The sequence below is a fragment of the Zonotrichia albicollis genome, chromosome 2 (assembly GCF_047830755.1).
Source record: "Zonotrichia albicollis isolate bZonAlb1 chromosome 2, bZonAlb1.hap1, whole genome shotgun sequence".
Taxonomy (NCBI): Eukaryota; Metazoa; Chordata; class Aves; order Passeriformes; family Passerellidae; genus Zonotrichia; species Zonotrichia albicollis.
The window spans coordinates 16,564,222-16,591,662 of NC_133820.1; the positions used below are offsets into that span (position 1 = coordinate 16,564,222).

Here is a 27,441-nt window from a genome sequence, read left to right on the forward strand (position 1 = left end):
TTCATTCTGCTCTAATTCCATGAAACATGAGCAGAACTCTTAAATTTTGTCTTCAGGCCATGAAAAAGATTCTGTTTAGGTTAGGCTGCTCCAGGTAAAATCCTGCTGAGGGCAAGGCAGTTTTTCTACGACTTAAGAGGGGAAAAAAAATCCCTGTTTTCATGACTTCAGTGGGATTTTTGCGCTTTACCTTAGCTCAGATGGAGCTGATGTGCAGCAGCTCTAATGTGGGATTTCCAGGCAGACAGGAATGTGATGTGTGCAGGTGTCACCTTCTGCCAGAGCCCAGCAAGTCCAGAATGGGATCAGAAAATACTGAATTTGCTCCCCATATCCTCTACAGTTTGTTTTCTTCTCCATGACAAGTCTGACACATTCTGCAAGCATCAGATTATCAGTGCATTGTGTTTTGCAGGAGGATTTTTATTCCCAAAAGCATCAGACTTGGTGTCCACATGCTACACAACATCAATGTTTGTTTTAATTAGAGAAACTGTCCAGAAATATGCAAGCCCAAGTGTGGTGTTTTTAAATGCCAGGAAGTGCAGGATAAATTCTGTCATGCACAGAATATTTACAACAGTTTTATTCATATTTAGGTGCCTTGAAATTGCCAGGTGGAGATTATAGCATGAATAAATGATCAGTTAAAGAACCATGAGATATATTGTGACACCACAGCTGCACAGCTATTTTGATACACTTTTCTCAAGAGATTAATGCTTATAATGAATGTTTGTGTGGTTTTTGTTGTTTTTTTTTTTTAATGCAGGAGAGGTTTGACCATGGGAGTAGCATGTAGCATGAATAAATGATCAGTTAAAGAATCATATGGCATACTGCATTGACACCACAGCTTCACAGCCATTTTGTTACACTTTTCTCAAGAGATTAATGCTTATAATTAATATTTGTGTGGGGTTTTTTGTTTTTTTAATGCAGGAGAGGTTTGATCATGGGAGTCTGGAATTCCCACACCTCAGTGGGGAATATCTTGGGATCCTTGATTGCTGCTTACTGGGTGTCCTCGTGCTGGGGTCTCTCCTTTGTGGTGCCTGGGCTCATCGTGGCTCTCATGGGGGTTCTTTGTTTCCTGTTCCTCATTGAACGTGAGTGCTCACTGGGACACAGCCATGGGGGGCTCAGCTTAGGGAGCTCCTTCCCAGGACACTTGGTGGGGAAGAAGGCACTTGGTGTGCCTTCAGAGAGCTTTATCCTGCAGAATCGCTGAGGGTGGAAAAGCTCCCCAAGGTCATCCAACTTTGATGCCCACCCTGACCCCAGCCCAGAGCACCTCCAGGGATGGGGACTCCAAACCTGCCTGGGCAGCCCCTGTCAGTATTTAACAGCCCTTTCAGTGCAGAAATTCCTGCTCCTGTCCACCCTGAGCCTGCCCTGAGGCCGTTCCCTCTCCTCCTGTCCCTGTTCCCTGGGAGCACAGCCTGATCCCCTGGCTGTCCCCTGCTGGCAGGGAATTACAGACAGCAATAAATACAGCAATAAAACACCCCCTGAGCCCCTTTTCTCCAGGTGAGCCCCCTCAGCTGTTCCTCATCTGGTTTGTGCCCCAGACCCCTCCCTAGCTCCCCTGACAGAGTGACAGTTCAGAGTTCAGCCCCCTGTGTTGGTAAATGCCTTCAGTGTCCCTTGGCTGAAGGTCCCACCTGGCTACAGGGCATGTTCTGTGCTGCCATTCAGCTCCCACCGTCATCATCCTCAGTGCCATCAATTACTGGAGGCAGCTGAGGGAGCAGCTTTTGACACTTTAAATTAGAAATTAAAGAGGGATGCCCCATCCTGTCCCTATGCAGACTCTGAGATGTGAGTATTTGTTTTACTGTAACTGTCTTGTCTCAGGAGATGAATTTTGGCAGATCTAACAAGAATTCTGTAACTAGATGGACTGCCAGAGTAGCACTTTTTATCTCTACTGTCCGTTTATTGTCAGTAAGTTACACTATTTAAAAATATTTTAAGAGATTTTTTAGGCTTGTTTTCACCATTACCTCTGTGTGGTATTTTATTTCAGATCCTAAAGATGTCAGTTGCTCCTGCACACCATCCAGTGTAAGTAAAGGCATTTTCTTTTCTGATTTTTGCCTCCTAATAGACACATTTAATAAGGTGGTTCTGTGAATCAGATGGTGTGTGTGGCTCTTTGTGCCAGGCTCTTGTAACTGATGCTGTGCTTGAGGCAATGATTGGTCTTTTGTGCTTCACTGGGAAACCAGGAGCTTATTTTCTCTCAAAGTAAATGAATCAAGAGGTGAATTAATTTGTTTTGAAATAGCTGATCTTACAGTAAACCAAGTAAAAACTGTCCATCTCTTTTTTTTCTTCTTTTTCTTGAGTTTTCTTGCTTCAGTCTTCTGAGCATCTTTAAAGGGTGTTTTGTTTAAGTATTTAGTACTAAGGTAGGTAAATAAGTAATAAATATTATTTATTCATTAAGTATTTTAGAATGATGTGTCAGAGGTAGAAAGATTTCCCTAGGAAATCCTGAGTTACTGAGTGAGATGATTCCTTTTCTGCCTCATGAACCCAAGAGGAGGAAAGCAATCCAGATGGAATTGGAGAATAGTAAAAAAGCAAGGAAAGGTGACAAAAAGGGCATTAGAAAAACCAGCTGTGTGTAACTTCTCATGACAGAAATGTCATTCCTGGCTCAGTTTTGCTCAGGATTGTGCTCACAGGTTGATCATGGTTCATGTTCCTTGAGTCTCTGCTCTGGGTTTGTCTCTACTGCAGCCAAAGTCTGGAGCAGTTCATGCTCCAGGCTCCCAGGAACCCTTGGGCAATCAGGTCTGCCACATTTCCAGGTATTTTTTGGAATAGTAGAGGGGATTGGCAGGGCAGGCCATGAGGTTTCCCATGTCTGATGGCAATCAAGACTGTTGGTGAAAGTCCCAATATAATTCCACATGGAAATGATCTGTACCTGTGGATTCATCTGTGCATTTTCTTTGCCAGTCTCACAGGTAGATTTTATAGGATTGATTGCTCTTTTTTACCACCTAATGTTTTCAGATCAATGGAGTTTTACATTTTAAATGCTTTGAATAGGAACTGAAGGCAACTTTTCTAGTCTGTATTCTCTCTCCTTTTCCAGTTAATTTTTTTTAATCTTCATATGAAGCACTTCTGAATGCTTACATATAAAGCTTCTGAATGCTTTTGATGGTCTGTGGAGCTCCTTATTTTATTCCTGTGAGACAAGGTGGGCTCACACTATGCTCTGTAGTTTCCCTTTTTTCCCTTTTTCATTTCTTAGAAGTAACTTCTGTCAAGTGTGAGAGAATTTGAAGTGACTCTCATTGCCTGCTGTTAAGAGTCTCATTTTCCTTAGATTTTATATAGTTCAGAGCATTGTTTTTACAGAATATCCTGTTAAGCTTTATGGAAATAAATATTTATTTGTTTCAAATACACTTCAGCTGGATAACTAAAGAGCTCTGCACAGTATAGTGCTCATATGTCTCAGTGAGCTGGTGTGGAAAATTCTGACACGGAATATCTACTTATCAAGATACTTTTAACAAAAAATTTAGTAATTTAGGAGCAATTTCCCCAGCTGCAGAAAAGGAGGAGCATTTGACTCAGTCTTCACTGGTACAGCAGCAGGGTCACTGCCCCAGGCTCACTCTCACTGTGTGGGATGCATTTGACCTCCTGTTTCCCTGGAAACCTCACTCTGCGGAGCAAAAGGAATCACTTCTTCCTTCCCTATTCCCATTTAACATCTAGAAATCTGGGAGGAGTTATCACAGGGCTTCCCCACCTGCCTTGGACCCTTCTCAAATTGAGGTTTGCTTTGTCCTGGGGAGCTTTATGTCATTGGAGCTGCCCAAATGCTTCACTCCTGAGTGGTCTGCAAGGATTCTAAACCCTTGTGGAAGCTTCTGTTCACCACAGAGAGGTGGCGTTAGAAATAAAGGAATTTAATTAGGTAGGAGTTTGCGATGCCCAGATGTAGATGTGGTGATGACAGCTTCTGACTGTAAAGAAAAGTGAGTGCTAGTTGAAGGGAGGTTGATGTAGTAAAATAGGGTTAAAATATTTCATCTGTGTTGTAGAATGGATAGAATTTAGCAGGTGTAAAATACTCGCTGTCCTTTTTTGTTGTTGTTGTTCAGTCATTCTGTTCAACCTGCAAATAGTTAGAAATCTTTTCTTTTTTTTTTTTGAGGTATTAAATGTACAGACTTGCTTTTCTCCTAAGGCTGTGGGAGGTAATTTTGGCCAGATGTCCTGGGTAGGTGCAGGCAGCTCTGCACTAAAAACCAAATCTCCTTGTGGAAGAATGAGGCCAGTTAAATTTAAGCAGCACTAAAATAAATGCTCAGCACGAGGGAAGGGTTTATATTAAGATTGAGAGATCACAGTCCTCTCTGTGTGATGCCAGTCTTGGATGAATTTGATCTAATGTTTATTTGCAGCATGGTCCTGAGCCCAATATTTCCACAGAGTTTGTAGTGGTGAGTAATCAGATTTCATTGATCTGTCCAAAACCACAGATGGAGAGTCAGGCACAGAGCCCTGAGTGTGTGGTTCTTTCTCTTTATTCTCTGCTTTCCTGGGCTGGGCTTCATTTGCCTGAATTCATCTTGGCTCTGATTTACCCATCTGAAATTTGTTTCCAGATAAATACTTGAGGACAATAAAGTTCTTCTAAATGCTGGCATTGGAGGCTTAATCTTGACTTTCTGGAGGGCTGTACCTATGACAAATGCAAGTGAGAAGTCAATGGGTGTTATTCAGAATTGCTGCACTTCCTTTATGAAGGTTAAACAGGAGATTTAACTTTTTTTTTCCCCTTTGGGAAATGTGATTTAGAACTGGTTTTATTACTTCTCATCTTTTCTCCCTATGCCTTCTTTCCCCCCACAGTTACATCATGTTCGTACAAACTTGTCTTTGTACTCTAAGAACTTTGTCTCAACTTTGCATTCCCAGACAACTTCCCTCCCTTAAACTCCTGTTGCAAAGTGTTTGTGCATTTCAAAATTACCAGGCTGCAATTTTTATCTCCTGGAAAGGAGAAAGAAGCCGAAGTATTAAATGTGCAGCCTCTCAGTCCGGTCCTTTTCCCCAGACATTTTCTCCTTACTGTAGTAAATCTTATTTTTTGCAGTCAAATTAAAAAGTCATTCATTTTTCCTCTGCTGAACTGCTGATTAAAAATATAGATGACTTGTCTCTAGGTGATGAATTTTCTTTCCTGTGGATTCTTGTAAATCACATTTTGACAAGAGCCGGATTTTCTGTAAGATAAAACTTAAAAATCTGTTTTATCAGACCCTGGGGGCTCGAGTATTGTTGGTTTATTTTGAGGAATGCATGTCCAAAACTGCTTGTGCCTCAGCTCTAAACTGAGCTGAAGAACTACCACAGTTTATCCTCAAAAGTATTTTTTCTTCTTAGAAGGATTTGATTGATGAAGGGCAATTTTTGTAAAAAACACTGAAATACAAACTCTTTATTTTTTTTGGCAGGGGGGAAGAATTTCCCAGGAGATGGAGAGTTCTAAATACACACAATTATTCACAAAAATCAGTGATTGATTTTGAGCTGAATTGTTCAGTGAGGATTTGCATTCCTTTTTTATTTGTGAGCTTGAGGAGGGGGTTATTTGGGACAGAGTTTGTAGGGCTTTTTATTGCTCTGTCTTGATTTTTTTTTCTTCACTGTGGCATCCAGAGTGTGATTAGACACTTCAGCATCTCATCCCTGAGGAATTCACAGTGCTTCTTTTGGACTTAGCAATAGATTGTCCATACCTGACTGCAGACCTACTTTAGAGCTGTATATGTAATTCAGAAGAAAAATCTGAATGTCCCTGGTAAATCTTTTTAGACTCAAGATCTCAGAATGGTGTTTTCCAGTGAATGCAGTGAATTCCACTGGTGTTTTGCAGTGAATTTTCGTGTGAACTGACACAGGAATGCACTTGTTAATAAGTGAGGATAAAAAGCAACTCCATCTGGTGCCTAAAATGTAAATTTTTGTCTCATTTTTTCTTCTGGAACTTGCTGGAGGTCCTCAGACTCCTCCTCAATACTCCTGTCCACCAGAACACAAGAATTTATGGGCTAAAAGAATTTAGTCTTACAGAATATAAGCTAAAGGGATGAACTTTTCTCTTAAAGGGATTAGGAAAGTGAAAAATAAAGGTTTTTATGAAACAAATGAACTTCTGTAGTTGCTGCTGGAATCATCTGCTTAAAGCAAAAACTGAGTTTGCAATGTCAGTAAGTTCAGTAGAGGAAAAAGCTGCTAAAGATGTTGAGAGGGGCATGACTGTGCTCTGAATTTAACTCCTTCTGTATAAAACCAGTGTGAAATAAGCCTTCAGATCAGTTTGTGATTGCATTTTATGTCCCTTGCCATAGGTCTGTGTAAGCACTTGAAAATCTCAAAACATTAGAGATTGTTTTATTTTAAAATAAAATAAATTCTTTTAATAATTAAAATTAAAGATGCTCCAGTTGGGGTTGTGTTTATGTTACAATGCACAAAAATTTGTGCCAGAGAGATGATTTACAATAATGTAATCCTAAAAAAAAAAAAGGAAAAAAAAGCAGAAAAAATGAAAAAATAGGGGGTTTTTTGTTTTGATTTTCTTTTTTCAGAGTTCTAAAACCTTCCTGAATGGTGCCTCTCGGTGCAGGATCCAGATGCCAGCCTTAAATGCTAAAGAAAATGGCAAACCTCAGGTAAAATAGAAAATATTGCTGTAAAATAGCCCAGAAAACTTCTTAAGGCTCACATGAAACTTTTACTGTTTGTAAAGATTATTCCTCTTTTTATGATGCTGAAATCTCTTTCCATCTTCAGACACAAATGTAACTTCAGAGGAGGGAGCTAAGCATTAGCTGCCATAAATAATGCAAACTGAGCTGTGTGAGATGGCACTGCTTGCTCAATTGGTCTTTTTTATTTTGTGATCTTGACGCAATTCCATCAAAAATAATGCACTGCAAAATGCTTTAAAGGCAGCCCACTTGAAATATTTAAATTATGTATATTTGTCCCATCCTTGCAGTCTCACTTCTCTCTCTTTTCCTTTCAAAAACTGTCTGTACTTAACAAGATTATATGTGGAAATGGTGAGTTCTAAATATACACAATTATTCACAAAAATCTTGCTTAAAACTCATAACCATAAGGGCTGCTATTTCTCACTAGAAAATGAATTCTGGACTTGCCCATTTTGTGGGCAAAATAGCATTTTATCTTGTGATGGACATGAACTGAAAATTTCCATTTGAAATTTTGTGTCTCTATTCAGCACACTTGGCACATTGTGTCCTGAGAGGATAACTTTTTTAAAACTTCTTTCACACTTTTCTAGGAAAATAGAAACTTCCTGTTCTCTTTATCCTTTGCCCATAGAATAATAATGAGCATTCACAGGGTGGAATAATCAGTGTTGGGAAAAAAGTTTTGAAATTTTTGCTGGGGAAACACTTCAATACAGCTTAAATCCCCTCTGTACTGAGTTTATTATTTTAATTTTGAGCTGCCCAACAACAGTCTCCACCCAGAAACCATTTGTGTTATTTCACAACCAGCTGGAAGGTAAGGGGAGATATGAGAATATCAGCCGGTGTCTTTAGACAGGATGGAATTTACTGAAGAAATTGTTTTAAATGTATGGAAGAAAGGGTGGTGAGGCACTGGAACAAGAGAAGCTGTGGCTGTCCCATCCCTGGAAGTGTCCAAAGCCAGGCTGGATAGGGCTTGGAGGAACCTGGGATTGTGGAAAGGGGTTGGAATTGGATGATCTTCAAATCCTTTCCAACCCCATCCAATCTGTGATTCTAAATCATGATGACAGAGCTAAAAACCCACAGAAATCAGCAGGCAGAGATTTCCTTTTTAACTCTGCCACCCTGTGAAGGGTCTGCCTAGCTAAGGGTGAGGAAAATGTACCCCTGTCCAGCTGTCCCTTGGGAGCCGGACAAAGGGACAACACAGACAATGAACTGAGGGAACAATCCTGGGAATATCCCCCCTTCTCTCTTCTCCCTGCCAGCTAGGGTATGTTTGTAATACAGAGTCTCGACAAGGTTTAAAAATAATAAAATCATTAAAACCCCTTCTTTGTTGCTCTTTGGGGCTTCCTGATTTTCTGCCAGTGACAGAAGAACAAGTTGTTCTGTCAGAGCCAAGGCTGAACATCTTCCCCTTTTCACAGGGGTTATTTGGAGCTGATTTTCACAGGCAGCTTTTGAGCCTCTACAAACAGCAGATGTTTTGCATTTATGCCTTGGTCTCCAAGCACACTGGAATGGCAGCTTTTACTGGGTTTTCATTGACCTCTGCAATTACTGTAAAAAGGAAGCAAATACTCAGGATCTGCAGTGACTGAAAGCAGAATGTGGTTTTGGCTGCGTGACCTGAATAACTCTGTGCCTTCATTGCTGCTTGTGTCAGCTTGGCGTCTTAAAAATGACACAAAATTGGGGGATAATGAATCCTTCCCCAGGGATCAAGAGTGTGCCATATGCCTAATCATGCTCTAGACAAGCTGGCAAGGCTGCACAAGTCATCTCTGCCAAGCACAAACTGCTGGGTTTATTTATCCTTTAGCTCTGTGCAGCATAAAACCCCCCAAATCACTGACAAAAGTTTCCAGCATGAGTTTAAATAAGTTATTTGGACTTTGGTCACCTCTGCTGCAATATTTACTCACTCTTGTAAAGAAGATTGAGAGCTGCTTGTCTGAGAAATGAGCAGCATTGCCTCAGACAGTCCTGGCTGGGTTTGCTGTGCTGATTGTGCAGGAGATGCTCAGACACCATCTAGAATCCACTGGGGAGCTTCACTGCTTGAGCCCTTCTTTTTTTCCTCTCTCTCATATTTTAATTTTTTTAAATAACTTATGTTTTGAACTGGTACTGTTAAAATGGTTCAAGTTTTGAAGTTGCTCCAGTAATTCAGAATAGAAATATTTTTATGATGATGGAGTGACTTCTGGGCCATGAGACAGGTCTGCAGGGCCATATGAAAGGTCTCTAGATGTTTTTTCTGTCTTCTGGTTAATGCTTTATCACCTGAGCCCAGACACTGGACTGCTGTAAGTCCTGCATCCCATCTAACAATCAAATCTAAAATTTGGATGCTGCATGGCAGCTTCTAAAACTGTGCTGAGTGTCTGGGCTCAGGTGTCCAAATGGTTCCCTGGTGCCCTCTCCTAAATGATGTTATTTAAAAACTGAATTTATTTAGAATCACTGAATGTAAAATAGCAGAATTGAATTTTTCCAGCACTTCTGGTTTTTTTCTTCCCCCATCAGCTTAGCAAATATAAATCCAAATTTTCATCTTTGCAATAAGCACTGGAAATGGAACAGCCTGCTGTTATATCCTTTCTAGCCTGCAGTCAAATATATATTTGAGGCTTAATTCTTCACTGAGGCTTTGTTCAGATGCTGAAGAATTAGGAGAAGGAAGATAGTGTGTGGAATACATAAATATGAGAAGTGCTCAGCTTGGTAAAGCCTCTCAGCAAGCAGGTGAAAGGGAGGATAGCTGCATCCCATCCCTTTTCCAAGTTGGAAAAGAAGTACTGAGGTGTATTTATACCTGATTTTTGGGTTTTTTTCTGTGTACAGCTGTAAGATGTAAATTTCCAGTTCTATTCTGAGAGTTCACTTCAGTCTGGTAGAGGATTAAAAATACCATAAACCCTCCTGGCTACACTGGGATGGCTTGTTCTTGTGCAGTGGTAACTTGCTCCACAAGTATTCTTAGCAGCCAGTGGAATTCTTGGAAAAAAACCCTTCCTAGCACTAGAAAAGATCTCAGAATTCACAACTTGGGCAATGCTGATGAACCCCAGGCTTTTGTATTTTGAGGATTGCAATGCTCAAATGGAACAGATTTGAAAAAAAAAAAGGTGATTCCTTAACATAAAGCACTCTCTGTCCATAACTCATGTGGAAAGATGGCCTGTACTTAGATCAGTCAGTAAGATGATGTTACAGAACCTGAAAAACTGGCTTAGTATTCGTAGAGAAAGAAGATAAAACATGATTTTATACAGAAATGTATCCTTGCAGAAATTTATTGTACACAGTGTTGTAGGACTCAGTAGCTTGTCAGCTTTAATTAGACCATGTTTATTTGGTGGGGTGAAGGAAGGTTGGAAACTGTTTTATTCCATGGAATGTGTTCTTAATATGTGGGGGTTTTGCAACTTGAAATTGTTCTTCAATAGAACAGAAACTTGGTTCTGCTATGGACTGTATGCACACAGATACCACCTGATATTCTGAATATAGTCTCTACTCTCTCTGTACACTCTGGCTGTCCACACCAAGATATTTTTAAAAGCTGTCACTTTCTGTGACAAATTAGGTACTTGTTTTTAAAAATTATTTTGGAGCTTTTTGATTTCTTGATACATACTTTGTTTTTTGTTCTCTTCTGTCTCTTACCTGTTGCTGGGGGACATTGCAGGATGCAGAGATGCAGCATTTGCTCAGTGACAGTGAGAACTGCAGCGTGGCCACTGGGGAAGGAAGGCATGGGACATCAGCCATCAGCTTCCTTGGGGCCCTGAGGATACCTGTGAGTGCCTGTGCTGCTCCTCTTCACAGTGAAGTTTTGCCCATAATTAATATTTCCATGAAGTTCTGGGTGGGACAGTGTGGTGGTGTTTGAGAGTCCCCAGGATGAGGGAAGAGATGAGAATCTTGACTACATGTTTTAGAAAGCTGATTTATTATTTTATGATTTCTATTATTTTAAAATAAAATTATATATTAAAATTATGCTAAAGAAAGTAGACATCAGAAAGCTAGAAGGGATTGAGTAATAAAAACCTGTGACTGCTCACAGCCTCCACACAGCTAGCTGTCCTTGGTCATTAATTAAAAACAATTCACATGCTGGGCAAACAGTTCTCCAAATCACATTCCAAAGCAGCAAAATATGGAGAAGCAGAGGCTTCCCAGCTTCTCAGGAGAAAAGATCCTGGCAAAGGAATTTTTCAGAATATGTCAATGATGGGACAGTAGTGGGTATTCACTTCATATCACACTCTTGAAATATAGGGGCTTTTGGCATTATTAATTTGGAGGAAAGGAGGCTGAGAGGGAACCTCACTGTCCCTGCAGCTTCCTGAGGAGGGGAGGTGGAGGGAGAGCTGCTGATCTTTCTCTGATGATGTTCAAGAGGCATTTGGATAAGGACTTTATCAGTGTGCTTCAACTTGTGCCAGCCCTGAAGGGGTCCAGCAGTGGGACAGGGGGGTTGCTGTAGGTCCCTTCTGACTGAAATTGTTTATTCTGTCCTAAAGTGTGTTCTAAAAGTTGACTGAACCTAATGACATGCACTTATTAAGGGTGGAATAGCAAAGTGGAATAGCAAAAGAATGCTTATGGACTCACAGGAGTCCATAAGCACTTCTGTGTATCAGAACTTCCTTTTATGGCTTCCCTTTTTACATTCCTCAGCATTGTTTTAAAAAGCTTAAATCTTAAAACCTCTTGTCTGAGAAGTTTCAGGCAGCCCAGTCATTTGGCCTGCTGGTAAAGGAAAGGAAGTTTCCTCAAGGTCAGAATCTGTCATTTTTGATTTTCCTCTCAACCTGAATGCAGAATTAGGAATATTTGCACATTGATTTGGACCACATGTAGAGTAAAAAAAAATAATCCTGCACCCAACCACTGTATTCCTGCATCCTCCCATCATGTTCAGATCCTCTACTGTTTTTCCTGTAGCAGAGTGGAATAGTGGGTGACAAATTGCTGCTGCCACCCCCTGGAATCTCTGAAACCCTGTGGGATTTGTCCTGCCTGGTGTTGGGAAGGGTCACAGCTGCATGTGGAGTGTGTGTGCTGTCCCTCAGGGTAACTGCAGCCCTCCATACCAGGGATTTGAGAAATCTGCTTTCAAACAAGATGTTATCAGATGGCGAAGGGAATGGAGATGGGGTAATCTGGCAGTTTAGTGCAGCTCTGTGCAATAAATGCACTTTTATGTGCTCAGTAGGAATGAGGATGGAGCAAGTTAAAGCTTTACCAGGTCATTGCTCAGTCTGTGATGTGCTCTTACCACATTCTGCTCTGAACTCTGTCACACTGGTTTACTGGCTTTTTACAGAGCTGAACAATAAGGGAGGAATCTTGAACTCATCTGAAGGAAGGAGAGAAAGAGCACAAAAATGTGCCAGTTTCTCTAGAACACACTCCAAACCTGCTCTAAAGTTGTATAACAATTTTACTTAAGGGAAATAAGTGATACAGGTGTTCCCAAACTGTATAAATTCCTTCCCCTTCATTTCTGTTCTCTGCTCAGGTTATTCAGTACCATTTTAGTGTTCTCTCTTCAGGCAGTTCAGTACAATTGAAAGGAAGCATGTAAGTAAAATACCACAGTCTGCTCAGAGTGCAAGCTTTGTGCTCTCAGGGGAAAAATGCTTCTTGGGAATTCATGAGAGAAAAAGAAAAGCCTAAAGGCTTCCTAGAAACCATTTTCATAATGGTCTGTGAAAGCAAATAGCTCTCAGATACTAACTCCCTGTTCTCATTGTGCTCTCAGGGAGTTGTGGAGTTCTCCCTTTGTCTCCTGTTTGCAAAGCTGGTGAGCTACACTTTCCTCTTCTGGCTTCCCCTCTACATCACAAATGTGGGTGAGTATTACAGGAAAGGGGTGCTGACTTATGGCTGCAGAGTCTCTGCAAATAGGAGCTTGGAATAAATAAGAAAATAAACATTACTGCTACTGAAAGGAGCTTTCTCTGCTGCAGTAACAGGGGAGCTGTAAGTCACCAGGCAGGTTTATGAATTCAGTGCTGTGAGAGGGCATTTTCAAAACAAATGGAAGTGTCTGTAATTCAGTAATTCCAGGCATAAATGCTGTCTCTTTGGCTCCTGCAAACAAATCAAAAAGTTGTACTTTCTAACAATATTTAAGATTGAAGTGTCCTATTAAAACATACACAAAATAATGTAAATGAGTTGCTCTATCTTTTCAGTACTGCTGTTTTGATTTTTTTTTTATACTTTTAGAGTTCAAGATGGACCAACTTTTTAGCAAGGTCTGTTGTGATAGGAGAAGGAGTAATGATTTTAGACTAAAAGGGGGTAGATTTAGACTAGATAGAAAGAAGAAATCTTTTGTAGTGAGGGTGGTGAAATGCTTCAACAGGCTGCCCATAGAACCTGTGGATGCCCATCCCTGGAACATTCCAGTCAAGCTAGATGGAGCTCTGCTCTCATTGAAGATGTCCCTGCTCATGGCAGAGGGGTTGGACTGGATGACCTTTGAAGATCCCTTTCAACTTAGAGCATTCTGTAATTCTGTGATTATAAAAGTGGTAAAATGCATTTTCCAGTGAGAGTAATTGCATTCTAAAGTCTGTATTGCTGAATACCTACTTTTGTTCTTATTTCTTTTATACAACATCACATTATTGTGGATTATCTGAATGAAGAACTCTGTTGTAATATGCCTTTGTCCTGGCATTACAGCACTGCTGAGATTTCCATGTTTATAGTCCAGAAATGAGACAAATGTTTTGCTTCTCTCACCAGAGCATCTTGATGCCAAAAGAGCTGGGGACCTTTCCACGCTGTTTGATGTGGGTGGGATCTTTGGTAAGTTTTAATTTTATTTCACTCCTGATCACACCAGTTCAGGAAAGGCTCTGGTGTACGCAGCTTACCTATTTTATAGTTCTTATTCATTATTTCTACTGTAGAAGAGTAGCAGTAAAGGTAGTCTTTAAAGTAAAGCTTAGAGTTGTGTTGAAAAGTGTAAATCTAGTAAAATACCTTCACAGCCGGTGCTGCTGTCCAGAACAGATCAGAACAGACAAATTATGGAATCTTTTATTTCCATCAGCTCTGGCCCATGAGTCTTGGTCGCCACCCATCAAAATACTTCTTTTTCTCAATCTGACTTAAGATTAATGGCCACAGGTGTTCTGGTTTGGTTTTTTTTCTTGATGCCTTATATAACTGTATGTGATAAAATTGGGAGATCATAATAATAATAAGGACTAGGCTATTCCTGTATAATTTTCAGGGTGACCACTGAATAAATTTTAATGCCAATGCAGACAATTTAGTTTGTTTCCCTGGCTGCAGAGAGCCAAGTTTTCTATTTAATGTGAAACCAGTGAGTGGATACCAGAACTCCAGCAGCAGGGCCATGTGGCACCTGGTAAAAGGCTTTTTGCTTTGGATATTTGGAATAAATAATGAGTTTGGAATAAATAAATAACAAGTTCTGCTTCTGTTCTGTTTAGGTTAAAAATGGTTGGGTTCATGAGGATGTTGCTGTGTGAATTGTGTAACTATGGAGTAAAAGCCATTTGGTTCTTTTTCATTAAATTGAACTGATGTCTTTTGTGCAAAGCACACCCTGAATGTTTTCCTCACACCTGTGTGTTCTTTCAGGTGGGATCTTGGCAGGTCTGATTTCAGACAGGCTGGAGAAGAGAGCATCAACCTGTGGAATGATGTTGCTGCTTGCAGCACCCACAGTAAGAGCCTGCCCCTGTCCCACAGCTGTGACACCATTCCTGGACAGTTCTGCAGGCAGCATCTCCCAGCCTGGACATAGAGTCCAGGCCAGATTAAAAACTGGCATGAAAAGTTGAGCAAGTATAGATATTTGGGCTAAACAAGCTAACAAGCTTGTTTACTAAACAAGTCTAATGTATTTTTTGTTACAGAATATATGGAAAGTTTCACTCTCTTGTAAAATCTGATGTTTAGTTGTTAGCCAGAATTTTAGGCTAAAATTTCTGAGCTGTCATTGTTTGAAAACCAGCAGATTGACATGAGAAACAGTTTTATTTGATGTTTTTCATGAGTTGTATTCTGTGCTGTGTTGAAGCTGCAGTTGGAGAGTTTAAAATTGAATGGTCCCATAACACAGCCCTTCCTTCTGAAAGGACATAGAGGAATGGGATCCTACCCCTTATCTCCTTTCTGTGGCAAATCAAACAGTCATTCTACTGTGGCCTGAAAGGGATCAGTAAAACCTGGAACTTCCATGTAATGCCAATTAAGATACCTTGTAGTTAACATGGGGCACATGGGGAACCCAGGATTACTCCATATGTTGGTATTCTGAGTGCTTATTTATTCTCTCTACAGCTCTACATGTTCTCTGCAGTCAGTAAAATGGGCCTTGAGGCTACTATAGGTGAGTATTTTTAAATTATTCTACCTACCTTTCCATGAACTTGGCATTTATGACCTTTGATGTTTTTTCCTTTGTTTTCTCTTTTATCTTTCACTTAGACCAGGAAGTATGGAATCAAATTCTTAAATTTGGTCTTGTAGGCTTTTTACAGGTTGAAGTAGGAAGACAAAAAATGAGTAAGAGGTGACAAGAGAACAGCTCTAATTAATATCATTAGTCTTCCTGGAGCTTGTTGTGTCAGCACAGGCTTTTTTATATCCCCTGTGCCAGATGTCAGAGATGTTTAAATATTGCCTGTAGTACTTTTGACAGCAACATTAACTTCACTTGAGTAGGCAGAATTCACCTGTGGCTTTGTGTGTGTTACCTCAAACCAGAAATGGGAACAGGAGTGAGGCAGTGCTGTCTCACCTGCCTGAAGGACTCCTTCACTTTCAGAGTCCTCTGCTGTTCTACAAGGAGAGAAGGGACTTGTGGGTGTATCTTGTGAGCACCCCCTGCCCTCGTGGCCAGTTTGGTCAAATATTCCCTTTTCTGTGACCTCCCAGGATCAGTAAAGACCCTGGGTAGTGGATTTTGTCTCAGCCCCATCTTCTGGTACATTTGAGAATTCACATTAAGGAGTGAGCACTGAAAAGGGGAGGAATGGATGTTTTCTTCCTTTCTTCCCAGTTCTGTATTGGGTCAGGGAGCCAGGGAAGGATTAAACCACTTGGGAGTCATGGGGTGTGGTGTCTCCTGTTGTTATGGTGAACAGTTTCTCACACAACTCTGTGGCATTCACATTCTCTGAAAAATCCCTTTGCCCAGGATTTTTCTCAGGAAAGCTGAGAAGGGAACCTGGGAAGCTGAGAAGCCTCAGAGAAAAAGGATAACAATTATTATGTCATTTGCTTCTCTTCTGTTTTGCTCATGTGGAATGTGTTTGGAGATTGTTTACCCACAGGTGATTGTTTCATTGGTTTCCTGTGTGAGTTGTTTTCACTCTTTGGCAAACTGGGGCCAAGCTGTGTTGGGACTCTGGAAAGAGTCACAAGTTTTCATTATTATCTTGTTAGCATTCATAAGTATCCTTTCTGTATTCTTTAGTATAGTTTAGTATAGTATTCTACAATATAATGTAGTATAAAATAATAAATTAGCCTTCTGAGAACATGGAGTCAGATTCATCATTCCTGCCCTGGGGCACCCTGCAAATACAATATAACTCATGTTTTCTTTTTTTTTTTTTTTTTTTTAATTGGAACAGTGATGCTGCTTATCAGTGGTGCCCTGGTGAATGGCCCCTATGCCCTGATCACCACTGCTGTGTCTGCTGACTTGGTGAGTTTGGCTTTCCCTGTGACATTTGGCCTCCAGAGAGCCCTTTGACTTCTGCAGGGTCACCAGGGAAGGGGCATTGGCACAAAGTAAAGGAGTATGGAGCTGGAAAAAGGAAATGCTGAACTCAGCCACTGAGATTTGTTTTAGTGTGAGTGCCATGCTTTGGAGAGGCTTCTAAATTATTCTTGACCACTCACAAGACTGTGGGTGACAGCCCAGATTGAGTCTGAAGGTTTCATGCAAAGCCAGGCCTCTGTGCAGGTGCCTTGTTTTATATTTTGCATTTTTAAATGATTGGAGGAGCTGTAGCTGTGTGAGACATGAGCTGGTGATTTAATTCCCATCAGAAAGTTGTATCTGGCACAGACCTTAACACAAGTAAAGGTGTGTGAAAATAAAAAGTCCAGATACTTAAGCTGCCAGCACTTCCAGCAGGCTCAGGTCAGCCAAGTCACAAATGCCATGTGAAAACACCAACATTGCTCAGCAGGGAGACTTTGGAACTTTGTTTTGTAATGTGTTGGTGCTTTAGCAAGGAGGCAAAAGTCTTCTTATTGTCTTAAATGCAGGAATGTTTTAAATACAGGACAAGGAGCAGGGCAGAAATCTCCAAGCATCCTCTGGAGCCCTTGTCCTTGGCAAGACCGAGGTGACCCCAGGCAATGCCCACTCACTTCATCCTTGGCCTTGAGGCATGTCCCCAGCACAGAGCCCATGTGGGGGGTGGGAGAGGGGTGCTGTTCTCAGAGCTCAGCTCAGGGTTGGCTCTGAGCCATCTCTGTCCCCCCAGGGTACCCACAAGAGCCTGAAGGGGAATGCGCGGGCCTTGTCCACGGTGACGGCCATCATCGACGGGACTGGATCTGTGGGTAAGCCTGGGCCCCCTGCCCCAGCTCTGACAGGTTACAGCAAAGCATTTCCAAAAAACTGGGCTCTTCAGGTCCCATTTTGCCAGGACTCAGTTTTGGAAGTGGGGAATAGCACAAACTTCACCTGAAACATCCGGTGGTTCCACAGCTGAGGGTGGGAGGAAGGGGGGTGGCACTGACATATTTTCTGAAAAATACCTTTGCCAGAATGTTCTCCTGAGAAGCTGAGAGGCCTCAGAAATGAAATGTAAACAATGATTATCTGATTGCTTGGAATGTGGTTTGGAGGTTGCTTACCAACAGGTGCATCTTTGATTGGTTCCATGTGGATTGTTTTTAATTAATGACCAGTCCCAGTCCGGCTGTGTCGGGCTCTCTGGTCAGTCACAAGATTTTATTATCATTTCTTGCTAGCCTTCTGAGGTCTCCTTTCTCTTTTTTAGTGTAGTTTTAGTATATAATTATAATTATAATATAATATAATATAATAATAACAAATCAGCCTTCTGAAACATGGAGTCAAGATTCTCATCTCTTCCCTCGTCCTGGGGACCCTCAAACACCACCACAGGGGGGAATCACTGTGATGTCTTAAGTTTTAGCTTTCATATTTTCCAGATTCTGTACTGCATTAGTACAGAACTCTGAACTTCATATAAAGTGTCAGCAAGTTCTCCTCACAGTTCAGTCAGACAAAACAATCCTTTTCCAGCCTGAGAACCAAGGACACCATTGCAGCTTTGGGCCCAAAAGTGCAAACAACAAAAAGGCCCAAAAGGCCCAAAAAGTATAACAATAGCAAATTGAGGAGAGCAGTCTGGGAGGATGGGACTCCATAACCTGAAGCTGTAATTGGACAATTAATCCCAATATGGAAATGGACCAAAACTTAAAAAAGTGTGAAAACTCGTGGCCATCTTGGGTGTAGTCTCAGCCAGGCTCTTGTACAGCCCAAGGTGCATCCTTTGAAGGCCTTTTAATAAATCCCTACTTTATTCTTCTAACTCTGTCCAGCCTCTGTTCTAGGTAACCTCTCAAGGCATCAACTGGCACTGGGCAAAAGGAGATGGCTCTGGGCTCTCCTGGGGTCAGGGATATTTTATTTATGCCCTCCATGTGTGAGAGAAAATGGAGTAAAATTCAGCTTAGTACAGGATGAGCATTTTGTTGAGCTGAAGGCAGATGTTCATCACAATCTAAGTCTTCCAGCTTCCCATCTGCACCAGTTATGTTTTTGCACTTATTGGGACTTTTTAATACATCAGGTTTAATACTGAGTTAACTAAGTGGGAATATGGATACTCTAATTCAGAATAACTACATTTCAGTACAGTGAATCTTACAGTTCTGACAGTATGTAATATAAAATACCAAAATATAATGCCAATATTGTATTTCAGGTGCAGCTTTGGGGCCTCTCCTGGCTGGCCTTATTTCCCCTTCTGGTTGGAACAACGTGTTCTACATGCTCATGGTGGCAGATGCATGTGCCTTGCTAGTAAGTCTAAAAATTTAGATTATGTGTATTTCCTCTGTGTTAAACTGTCCCAAAATGCAAATTGTCCTTTTGCCATTTCAATATCCTGTATTGTATTAGACTTCCAGTGGTGTAGGAGATTTTCAGTCTGACAGCAAATTTGCTTGTTTTGAAATTCTCATCTAATTTTAATCAAAAGTGCAGATCAGTGCTGACGAACTTCAATTCCTGAACAAATATCCAGCTGTTAATTGCTGGCTGAGCAGCTTAGAGCAGGCATAATTGCAAGTAAACCTTCACATTCAGACCTAGAAATTGCCTCAGATTCCACTCACAGAAAAATCACTTCTGTTGTCTTTAAAGCCAATTTCTCAAAGCCATAAAAACCATTTCCTACATCACTGTATCACCAAAATCACCCTGAAAATGAAGCTGTTGAAAGTTAATACATCACATTTTCCAGATGGGCCCTGAGACAGCTGCACTAAATTAGATGAAGAAGTGGCACTCCTGGCTTTTGACAGGAACCAGGAGCAGATGTTTGGGGAAGGAAGAGAAGAGCACACAGGTGCTGGCTTGGTCCAAAGCACTGAGCTCTGGGCTCCTGCAGAGGAGCTGAGAGTGTCAGACCATTCCCTTCCTGACACTAGAACATCAGGAAGCCTTTGAGTTACAGCTGAGGCTTTTTTCTTCTAAATTCAAATTAAACCCCAATTTTGAAACTAATTTTTTCAGTTTAGGAGTATATATTAAATATACATTATATATATAATAAATATGTATTTTACATGTTTAGGAGTATAAATTAAATAAATAAATTAGGTAAGTTAATAGCTAAAGTCTGTTGCCACTTGTAGTCAGCAGCTTGTTTCAATATTTGGTATTTCATGCTGCAGAGTGAGGCTTGGGAGGTTGTCATATTTTTCCTAGATAAAGTTCTCATTGTTTTTCTCTTGCAGTTACTGATTAAAGTGAAAAAAATGTCACATTTCTTTGAGGAATCAATTAAAACACCTTTGCAAAGCTCTGGTTTTGAGAGATTTGGCTCTGCAGTTGCAGTAAATCCTTTTTTGCATAACTGTTCTGCTTTTCCTGGTTTTTGCAGTGCAGCAGCACATGGATACCTGTGTTCAAATGTTATTTTTCCAGGCGTGCCTGGAGGGGGCTCTATCCTCTTATGTGCCATTCTGTTCTGTCGTTCTTGGCCACTTCTGTGCCTCTGAAAATATTTAACTTCTTAAAACATTCATCCTTAAAACAGTGAGCAAACTGAATTTACAGTAGTGAAATTCTGAGGATGACATAACCTGAAATAGTGAAGAACCCTGAAAGCTCCAATTCTGTCTGTAATGTACATGAGAACCATCAAATTGTATTTGTAAAATCACTTTCCTGCTATTATCTGAATAATCCTTTTAAAGTGCATTGAAATCCCTGATGCTGCACAGACAAGAAAACGTGACTGTACCCACCTTGACTAATTGTGGGATTAAAGCTTTTCACACACAGTTGTTTTTGCAAATAGCCGCTAAAACTTCTTTCTGTCACGTTTTCTTGAAGCCTCGGGGTCCCTCTGCTGGTTTCTTTACACATTTGCTGGTAAAGTAACCAGAAAACCATTGTGGCTTTTATGAAGAAATTGATCTCTCAGATGCAAAAAGGAAATTATTTTCCTCTTGCCTGCTTATTGTGAAAGCTTCTTTTGCAAACATTACTGAGAATCTGTAAATCTTTTTTTTTTTTTTAAACCCAGTTCAGCATTACAGGGTAATGTTTCAAATGAGAAACTCTCCAAATAATTAATAATTCTCCTTCTTGTTTATCTGGATGATACTAAAGAAGATTTTGTGATTGTTTTTGCAGCTCTTACTCCGTCTTATCCAGAAGGAACTTCAGTGTCATGCAGATCACACCCTGTAAGTGTTTTTTATGTCTGTTGCTCTTTAATAACACCTTGAAAACACATTTCTAAACCTTCCATGTGTAGCCATAAATTATCATTAAGGGTGGAAAAGACCTCCAAGATCAATTCTAACCTTTGTCCCATAATACCTAAATGTAGACTGGACTGGACACATTAAGGTTTGTGTAGATCCATTTCTGTCTGGTTTAATTCTGCTTCAAAACTCAGTTTGATGTTTCAAACCATGGACATTTTCATTTATAACATCTTTCAAAAATATTTGTAAACACACCTCTGGCACAGTCTCTTGTTTGTGGGGGGGGGGGTTCTCAAATATTTAATCCTCCACGGGTTTCATTGTGCAGGTGGGGAATTGCCTGCCCTGTGTTTAATAGTAGTTTAGAATGTAACCTTTTCCAAAAGTTCTCCTTAAAGAAAGGGTGACTTTGAATTTACAGTATTTTGAATTAAGAAAAAAAAATCCACTGAATCCAAACACAAAAACTGAATTGAGCCCCTTGATTGTAGAATTTTGGAGAAGTAAAATGGAGAGAATAGAAAAATGCACAGCAGGGGCTGGATGCTCCCTTTTGGTGCCTGTTCTGCCTCACAGCTCAGCTTTTCCTGCCTGGTTGCTTTTCTCCCCCAGGTTCAAAGAGCACTGAGCTAGCAGAGCTGGGATGAGGAGTGTGCCAGTGGATGGAGCTGCTCCCTGAGAACCCCACCCCATGGGACACCTGGTGGTGTGTTTGAAGGGTCTCTGTGTGGTGAAGAGCCTTGCAGGATTCCTGGGAGCAGTGTGAGACATGGCAAACCCCTGGAGCTCTGATTTTTGCACATGAACCAGTACCTCAGGATGGCCACTGCTCATCAGAGGGGAGATGGGGACTTGGGGAAGGCTTCAATAACATGCCTCAACTGAGCCAAAGAGAAATACCAAGTGCCTTTTTTATTTCTTTTGATAGGATGTTTTTAATTGAAACTATGAACTGTGTAATTGCCAACAATCGAGGCAAAGTTAGAGCAGGAGGAAGTGGAAATTTTAACAGTGTGTGAGTGACTGTCCCAGGGTCAGTGAGCAATGTGTCTCTGATGTCATCTGTGTACACTGAGAGCATCACTTCATAGAGGAAAATATCAGCTGGTTATTAAGATGTGCTGCTGTTAGGGTTTGAAGCTGCTCACACAATAATCACCTGGCTGTGTTATGAGTGTTTAGCTCCAGTTCTGCTTCCCAAGGACAGCATCCAGCCTTTTGGTAGGTTATAAAATAGAATTTACCCTTGCTGTGTACTGCAGTTAGCAGTTTTCACAGATCCTCTGGATGGATGTTAGTCCTCCATTAGGATTATGCAAAAAAAATTTTATAAAAGACTCCTAAGCAACAAAAATCAGTTTATGAGTCAGAATTTCCAGTGGGGGCTCTAATGATTTTTCAGGGCATTATAAAATTGTGCATTTTACCTTCCCTGCCAGGCTGGGCTGATGTGAGAGGGGTTTTTTTGGGGTGGCAGGGAGCTGAGAGCTGTGTGAGCAGCTCAGGGCTGAGCAGGGGGAGCTGCTCTGGTGCCCCCTGGCACAGGGTCCCTGTTGGGTTCCAGTGCTGGGTGTGCACGTGGAAATCATCATCAGATCTGGGCCTTCATATCCAGAAATCTCTCTCAAGTGGCTCTGGGTTTCAGATTTGGAGCCAAAATATCAGAGAAGAAAAATTACCTGTGTGGGTGGTAGTTTGTAAGAGAACATTTGAGTACCTAGTGCTACCCAGAAAATAGATGGTGTAATGTCTTGAGAACATATCATTTCTTTGTACAGCTGTCAGCTTGGCTAACAGAATGTTTCTGTGATTATATTTTGCTTTTTTTAAGATGTACAAAGTGAAAAGAAATCTTTTTTTTGTATGGGGTGTTTATACTTAGATCACAAAGATTAGGTAATTTAAACTGTGTGTTATCCTTAACTGTATTTATTAAAGCTCTAGGCCTTTGTCTTGCTCTATGCTCTTAAGTTTTGTGAGACAGTGCAAGAGTCTTTACACTTGATTAGCAAAACACTTTAAAAGCCCTGCAAAATATTCAGGAATGTCCCATCAGCTGCTGCTAACATTTAATTTCTAGGGCCATTTTTTACCTGCTCAGTCTTTCAGTTGCTTCTGCTGGTTTGAGCCAGCACTGTGCTCCATGCTTGGCCTGGGCAGTGTCAGGATGGGCTCATTTTTATCTGTTTAGCTGAGCAGAGGTGCAGGGATGACCCCAGTCCCGCAGGGACTTAGGGAAGGTGCCAGGTCCTTGCAGGGAGCTCTGGGAGGGTCCTGTCCCTGCACTTAAAGGATGGAAGTTTGACTTCACACATTTTGAGTAAACCAGGGGAGATTCTCAACACCTGAGCTCAAAAATCTGTGCTGTGTTTGTGGTTAAATGTGTCGGAATTGAGCAGCAATATTACTTGGAAGGGTTTCCATCCTCCTGGAATATCCAACTGCTCCTTACTCAGCCAGGCTGAACCTGGGGCACTGCTGAAACAGCCTCTCATGGGGCAAAAATAACATTGCAACCCCAAAAGAGCTGTCCTGGCACAATTCAGTGCCTGTGTGGGGAGGGAGAGATGGAGGGAGGACAACTTCAGCTGGGAATTCCAGTCCCCTTCCCCAAAAACATGTGTAGAGCTTTATCCTAGTTTATTGAAACAGTTCAAGCTCTGCTGCACTCAGATTTTGAGAAGCTGTTCCCTATGGGCTGAAGTCTGATGTTAAAAAGCTTTTGGTTGTATTTCTGAAGATATTTAAATGTGTTTTGGGTTTTATTTGTTGGGGCTGCTGCTGTTATTTATTTATTTATTTTAATAGCTTTTGCACTGCAGTGACTCTGGTATGGGGTAATGACAGATGACATTTCAGATACAAATTTGTTGGACAAAAAGATTTGATTTTCTATTTAAGAAAACCCTAAAAGTCTCCCAAATAGTGAATAAAGTGTGTGTTTTGTTAGTATCAGGTGTTTATATCTGGAAATGGGCAAGACTGACAAAATGTTGTATGTCAAAATGTGAGTGACCAGTAGGTACAGCCAAATTTAAATGAGACCGCAGGGTTGATTTGTTGGGTTTTTTTTTAATGCTGATTATTGTGAATTTTATCCATTCACCATCCTGTGTTGAATAAAAATAGATTCTGTTCTAAACAGAGAAGTGTTGAGTACTTTATCTTTTACCATCTCCATGAAGAAATGCTCCATTTATTGGTTGGAAGGACAGACATCCCCTCTGGGACATTTGCCTAAGTCAAATTTGGGCTAAGTGTGGCTCCTCTGGTGACTTTTAAGGTGACTTTTTTGTGTTGTCTGCTTTGCTTGCTCTTCAGTGAATATAGAATTGACATGGAAAAGCTTCATTCTTTCTCTCTAGCACTGATCATCTCCAACATTTGTTTTGATTCTGTAATAATGTTTGAGGGGTTTTTGTGCTTCTGCCTGACATAAAATGTCCAGACCACAGATGCAGTGGGGAAAAATTATTGGAAAGGAAACCAACTTCTGGTTACAAAAATTCTGATCAAAATGTGCCCAAGGTTAATCCTAGGAATAGGCAAATAACAGCTGGGGTGCCTTATAAAAGGAGGGAGACTCAAATCCCAATTTCTGTTCTGCCTGATGAGGAGCAGGAGTCTCCCTTGTGGAAATCTTCATCAGAGCCCTGGCTGTTGCTGGACAGGCTCAGGGGGTTTGTCTCTGCGTGTAGAAGCGTTTTTAGGGTGGGAAGAAGGTAAATAAGAAAGGACAGAAGTGTTGGGTTCATAAATTGCTTTGTGACTCCTTTTGCCTGTAAGTTCTACAAACCCACTCTGTGCACCAAGCCTTAATCCTGTGTGTTTTGCTAGTAAGGGGAATTCCAGAAGGGATTCTGCCATTCCTTTAAGGAGATCATTGCATGTGCTTCTGGCACAGCTCCTTAGAATGGGATGGGAATGCTCCACGTGTGCTGTGCCAAGGCTGTGCTGCCTCACACTCTGGCTGAACTCGTGTTTGGGCTCAGTTCTTTGGTTGCTGCAGCAGCTGATGCCTGGGGTGCTTTGTGCTGCTCAGGATTAGGTGTAAGAGGGTGTAAATTAAACCAGAGGGTGTTTAGAGCTGTTGGAGGCTGGTGGATTTCATACAGAATTAATTTGGGGGAGATTTATCAGAATTCCAATCAAATGACAGGGCCCGGGATGGGTAATGGTGGCAATCTCTGCTCTGAACTAAATTTATGGTGTGTGTATTATGTAAATGTTAGATTAGATTATGTCATGGTTTGTCCCAAGCTCTGACAGGATGCTCTGATTGCTGACTTGTGCCCTTTTCACCTTGGAACAAAGCTGGTTTGGCTTTGTTTTGCCCTCTGCTCAGCCAGCCAGGGAATGTGATGGTGTTTGCAGGGGTCTCAGGATGAGGGAAGAGATGAGGATCTGACTCCATGTTTCAGAAGGCTTGATTTATTATTTTATGATATATATTATATTAAAACTATACTAAAAGAATTGAAGAAAGGATTTCATCAGAAGGCTAGCTAGGAATAGAAAAAAGAAAGAATGATAACAAAGGTTTGTGACTGACCAAAACAGTCTGGACAGCTGGGCTGTGATTGGCCATTAATTAGAAACAACCAACATGGGCCAATCACAAATGCACCTGTTGCATTCCACAGCAGCAGATAATCATTGTTTACATTTTGTTCCTGAGGCCTTTCAGCTTCTCAGGAGAAAAAATCCTAAGGAAAGGATTTTTCAGAAAATATCATGGTTACAAGGGGATGGTGGGGACATGTCCTACCCTGTTGTCACAGCCTGCAGGGACTGCAGACCCTCCTGGGGGTTGTGTCTGCTGCTCTGCTGCTCTGGGACCTTGAACTACATTTGCTGCCAGGCTGAGTTAAAAATGTGACTGTCATCCTTATGGCTGGGAGAGGGAAGGGAGGGTTTAGCTGCTGGTAGAATTCAGCCTCACGTCCAGTGGCCTTAAATGCTGGGTTATGTCTCACTGCCCCAGAGTTTCATAAACTGGGTTGTTATAAAGTGTTAGTTGTTTCCTCCTTTGTCTCCCTTCTTTTGTTAATTTCCAGTTTGGAATAAGGAGATAATTAGTTGGTGCTTGGGGTGGTTTTTTGGGTTTTTTTTCTCCTCTGTAATTCCTTTGTCTACCAGTTCCCCTTTGGCTGCAGTGAAACATTGACAGCTCTGAAACTGGGAATGCAAGAGCCAGACTTTCTCCAGCGTATTTCAGGATCCTGCTCCGCTCCTGCATCAGGATATCAGGTATGAAAATGTGTGCCAAGTCCCTTGGTGCTGTACTTAACACTGAGGATTTTAAGGATGTTTTCTTCACCTCATGCTGATACTGGGGTAGGGTTTCTCTCCCTCCTTCTCTCACAAAGCAGCTGACAAATACCCACATTTCCACAGTATTCCCTTTGGTCCAGCTGTTTGTTTCAGCAGAGGAGGACACTAAACCAACTTCACATGTGCTGCCATGCAGGAATGAACTTTGGAATGCTGTTACAAGGCTGGAGTTATTCTCAGTTTATCTGGTGCCTAAACCCTGAGCAGGTGGTCAGAATTTCGTGGGTTATTCAGAAACCAGCAGCTGCTTCTAGCCTTGGGGCCAGAACTGGAAGCAGCAGCCTGAGTTTTTGTGTTAAAACAAAGTGATCAATAATAATTTCTGAGTTCTCAGCTTTCCTCCCTGTGATGTGAAGGGTGCTTGGTGTGGGCAGCCCCTCACAGCTGAATGAAACAGGAAAAACCTTTGGAAGGGTGGGTGAGTTCCCCCTGAATCTTCCACCAAACCTGCTGTTGTTATTTGTGCTGCAAGGACAGAGTATTATACTCCACTCTGAGTCACCCAGTTTCACCACAGGCCACATGAGGCTTCAGCTTAGTAAGTACAGCAGGTTCTGAATTTTATTCTTAAATTGCTCAGATCATCTGGTTGGTCTGATGCTGTGTCCTTCTGTGGCAGAATCTGCAGGTTTAGTTTTGTACTGAGAGGTAACAATGGGATTCAATTCAGCCATTGCTGTTAAAAGTCTTTATAAAATCTCCCTCCCCCTCTCCCTCTGCCTGCAGCTTTTCAGTTACATGAAAGGAAAAAAAATATGGTAACAAAAGAAGTAAAAAAATATCTTAAAAGCATAATCTTTCTTCTAAATTTTGGTCACTTCCTTGGCACCAAGGGAGATCCACTATCACAGCTGGTTTGTGTGTCTGCCTGTAAATCTGAAAGCAGAGAAAAATAGAAACCTTTGGGTTTCCTTGCTCTGATTTTCACAGTGGCAGCTCTCAAAATAGATGTCCCCAGCCCAAAAAGGCAGAGCCAGGGTGACTGACAAATCTGGGCTGCAGGCAGAGAAGCCCAAGGATGTTTGGTTAAGGACAGATACCTGTGTTACAGCTACATTAGATGGATTAAATTCCCATACAAATCCCTGCCAGGCATATCATGAAGCTCTAAACTTACCCCAGGTGTCAGCAAATAATCTTCTGAGGAGGGTGAAATCCAGCAAAAGCACCTAGAAATGGAGCTGGAATGGATGAAATCCCATGAACATCTGAAGCAGAGCTAACACAGGCATTTCTCACAACAATATTCACTGTCATTTGAAATGAGACCTCCTGGTAGAAAGGTTGCAGATGATGTAATCCTTACAGTAACAGGGAAAACAAAGCTCCCTGT

The 27,441-nt window shown here is 41.3% G+C and overlaps 1 protein-coding gene and 1 long non-coding RNA gene across 9 annotated transcripts in view; one reads left to right on the forward strand and one right to left on the reverse strand.

Annotated features, from left to right (window-relative positions):
- The window catches only part of SLC37A1 (solute carrier family 37 member 1), a 36,601-nt gene extending 12,685 nt beyond the window's left edge, over nucleotides 1-23,916 (forward strand). For all 8 annotated transcript variants that reach the window (XM_026794713.2, XM_074534274.1, XM_074534297.1 and 5 more), the window contains 13 exons: nucleotides 943-1,109; nucleotides 2,030-2,067; nucleotides 6,630-6,713; nucleotides 10,465-10,575; nucleotides 12,550-12,640; nucleotides 13,545-13,607; nucleotides 14,412-14,497; nucleotides 15,117-15,165; nucleotides 16,415-16,488; nucleotides 17,279-17,357; nucleotides 18,758-18,855; nucleotides 20,698-20,750; nucleotides 21,387-23,916. In XM_026794713.2, the coding sequence (XP_026650514.2) occupies nucleotides 943-1,109; nucleotides 2,030-2,067; nucleotides 6,630-6,713; nucleotides 10,465-10,575; nucleotides 12,550-12,640; nucleotides 13,545-13,607; nucleotides 14,412-14,497; nucleotides 15,117-15,165; nucleotides 16,415-16,488; nucleotides 17,279-17,357; nucleotides 18,758-18,855; nucleotides 20,698-20,750; nucleotides 21,387-21,402 (1,009 nt within the window). In that variant the 3' untranslated portion in view covers nucleotides 21,403-23,916. The remainder of the gene's footprint in view (nucleotides 1-942; nucleotides 1,110-2,029; nucleotides 2,068-6,629; nucleotides 6,714-10,464; nucleotides 10,576-12,549; nucleotides 12,641-13,544; nucleotides 13,608-14,411; nucleotides 14,498-15,116; nucleotides 15,166-16,414; nucleotides 16,489-17,278; nucleotides 17,358-18,757; nucleotides 18,856-20,697; nucleotides 20,751-21,386) is intronic.
- Nucleotides 435-27,441, reverse strand: LOC141728032 (uncharacterized). The gene is made up of 2 exons (XR_012578746.1): nucleotides 27,226-27,441; nucleotides 435-4,717 (listed from the first exon to the last, which is right to left on the reverse strand). It is a non-coding gene; the product is annotated as an uncharacterized LOC141728032 (long non-coding RNA).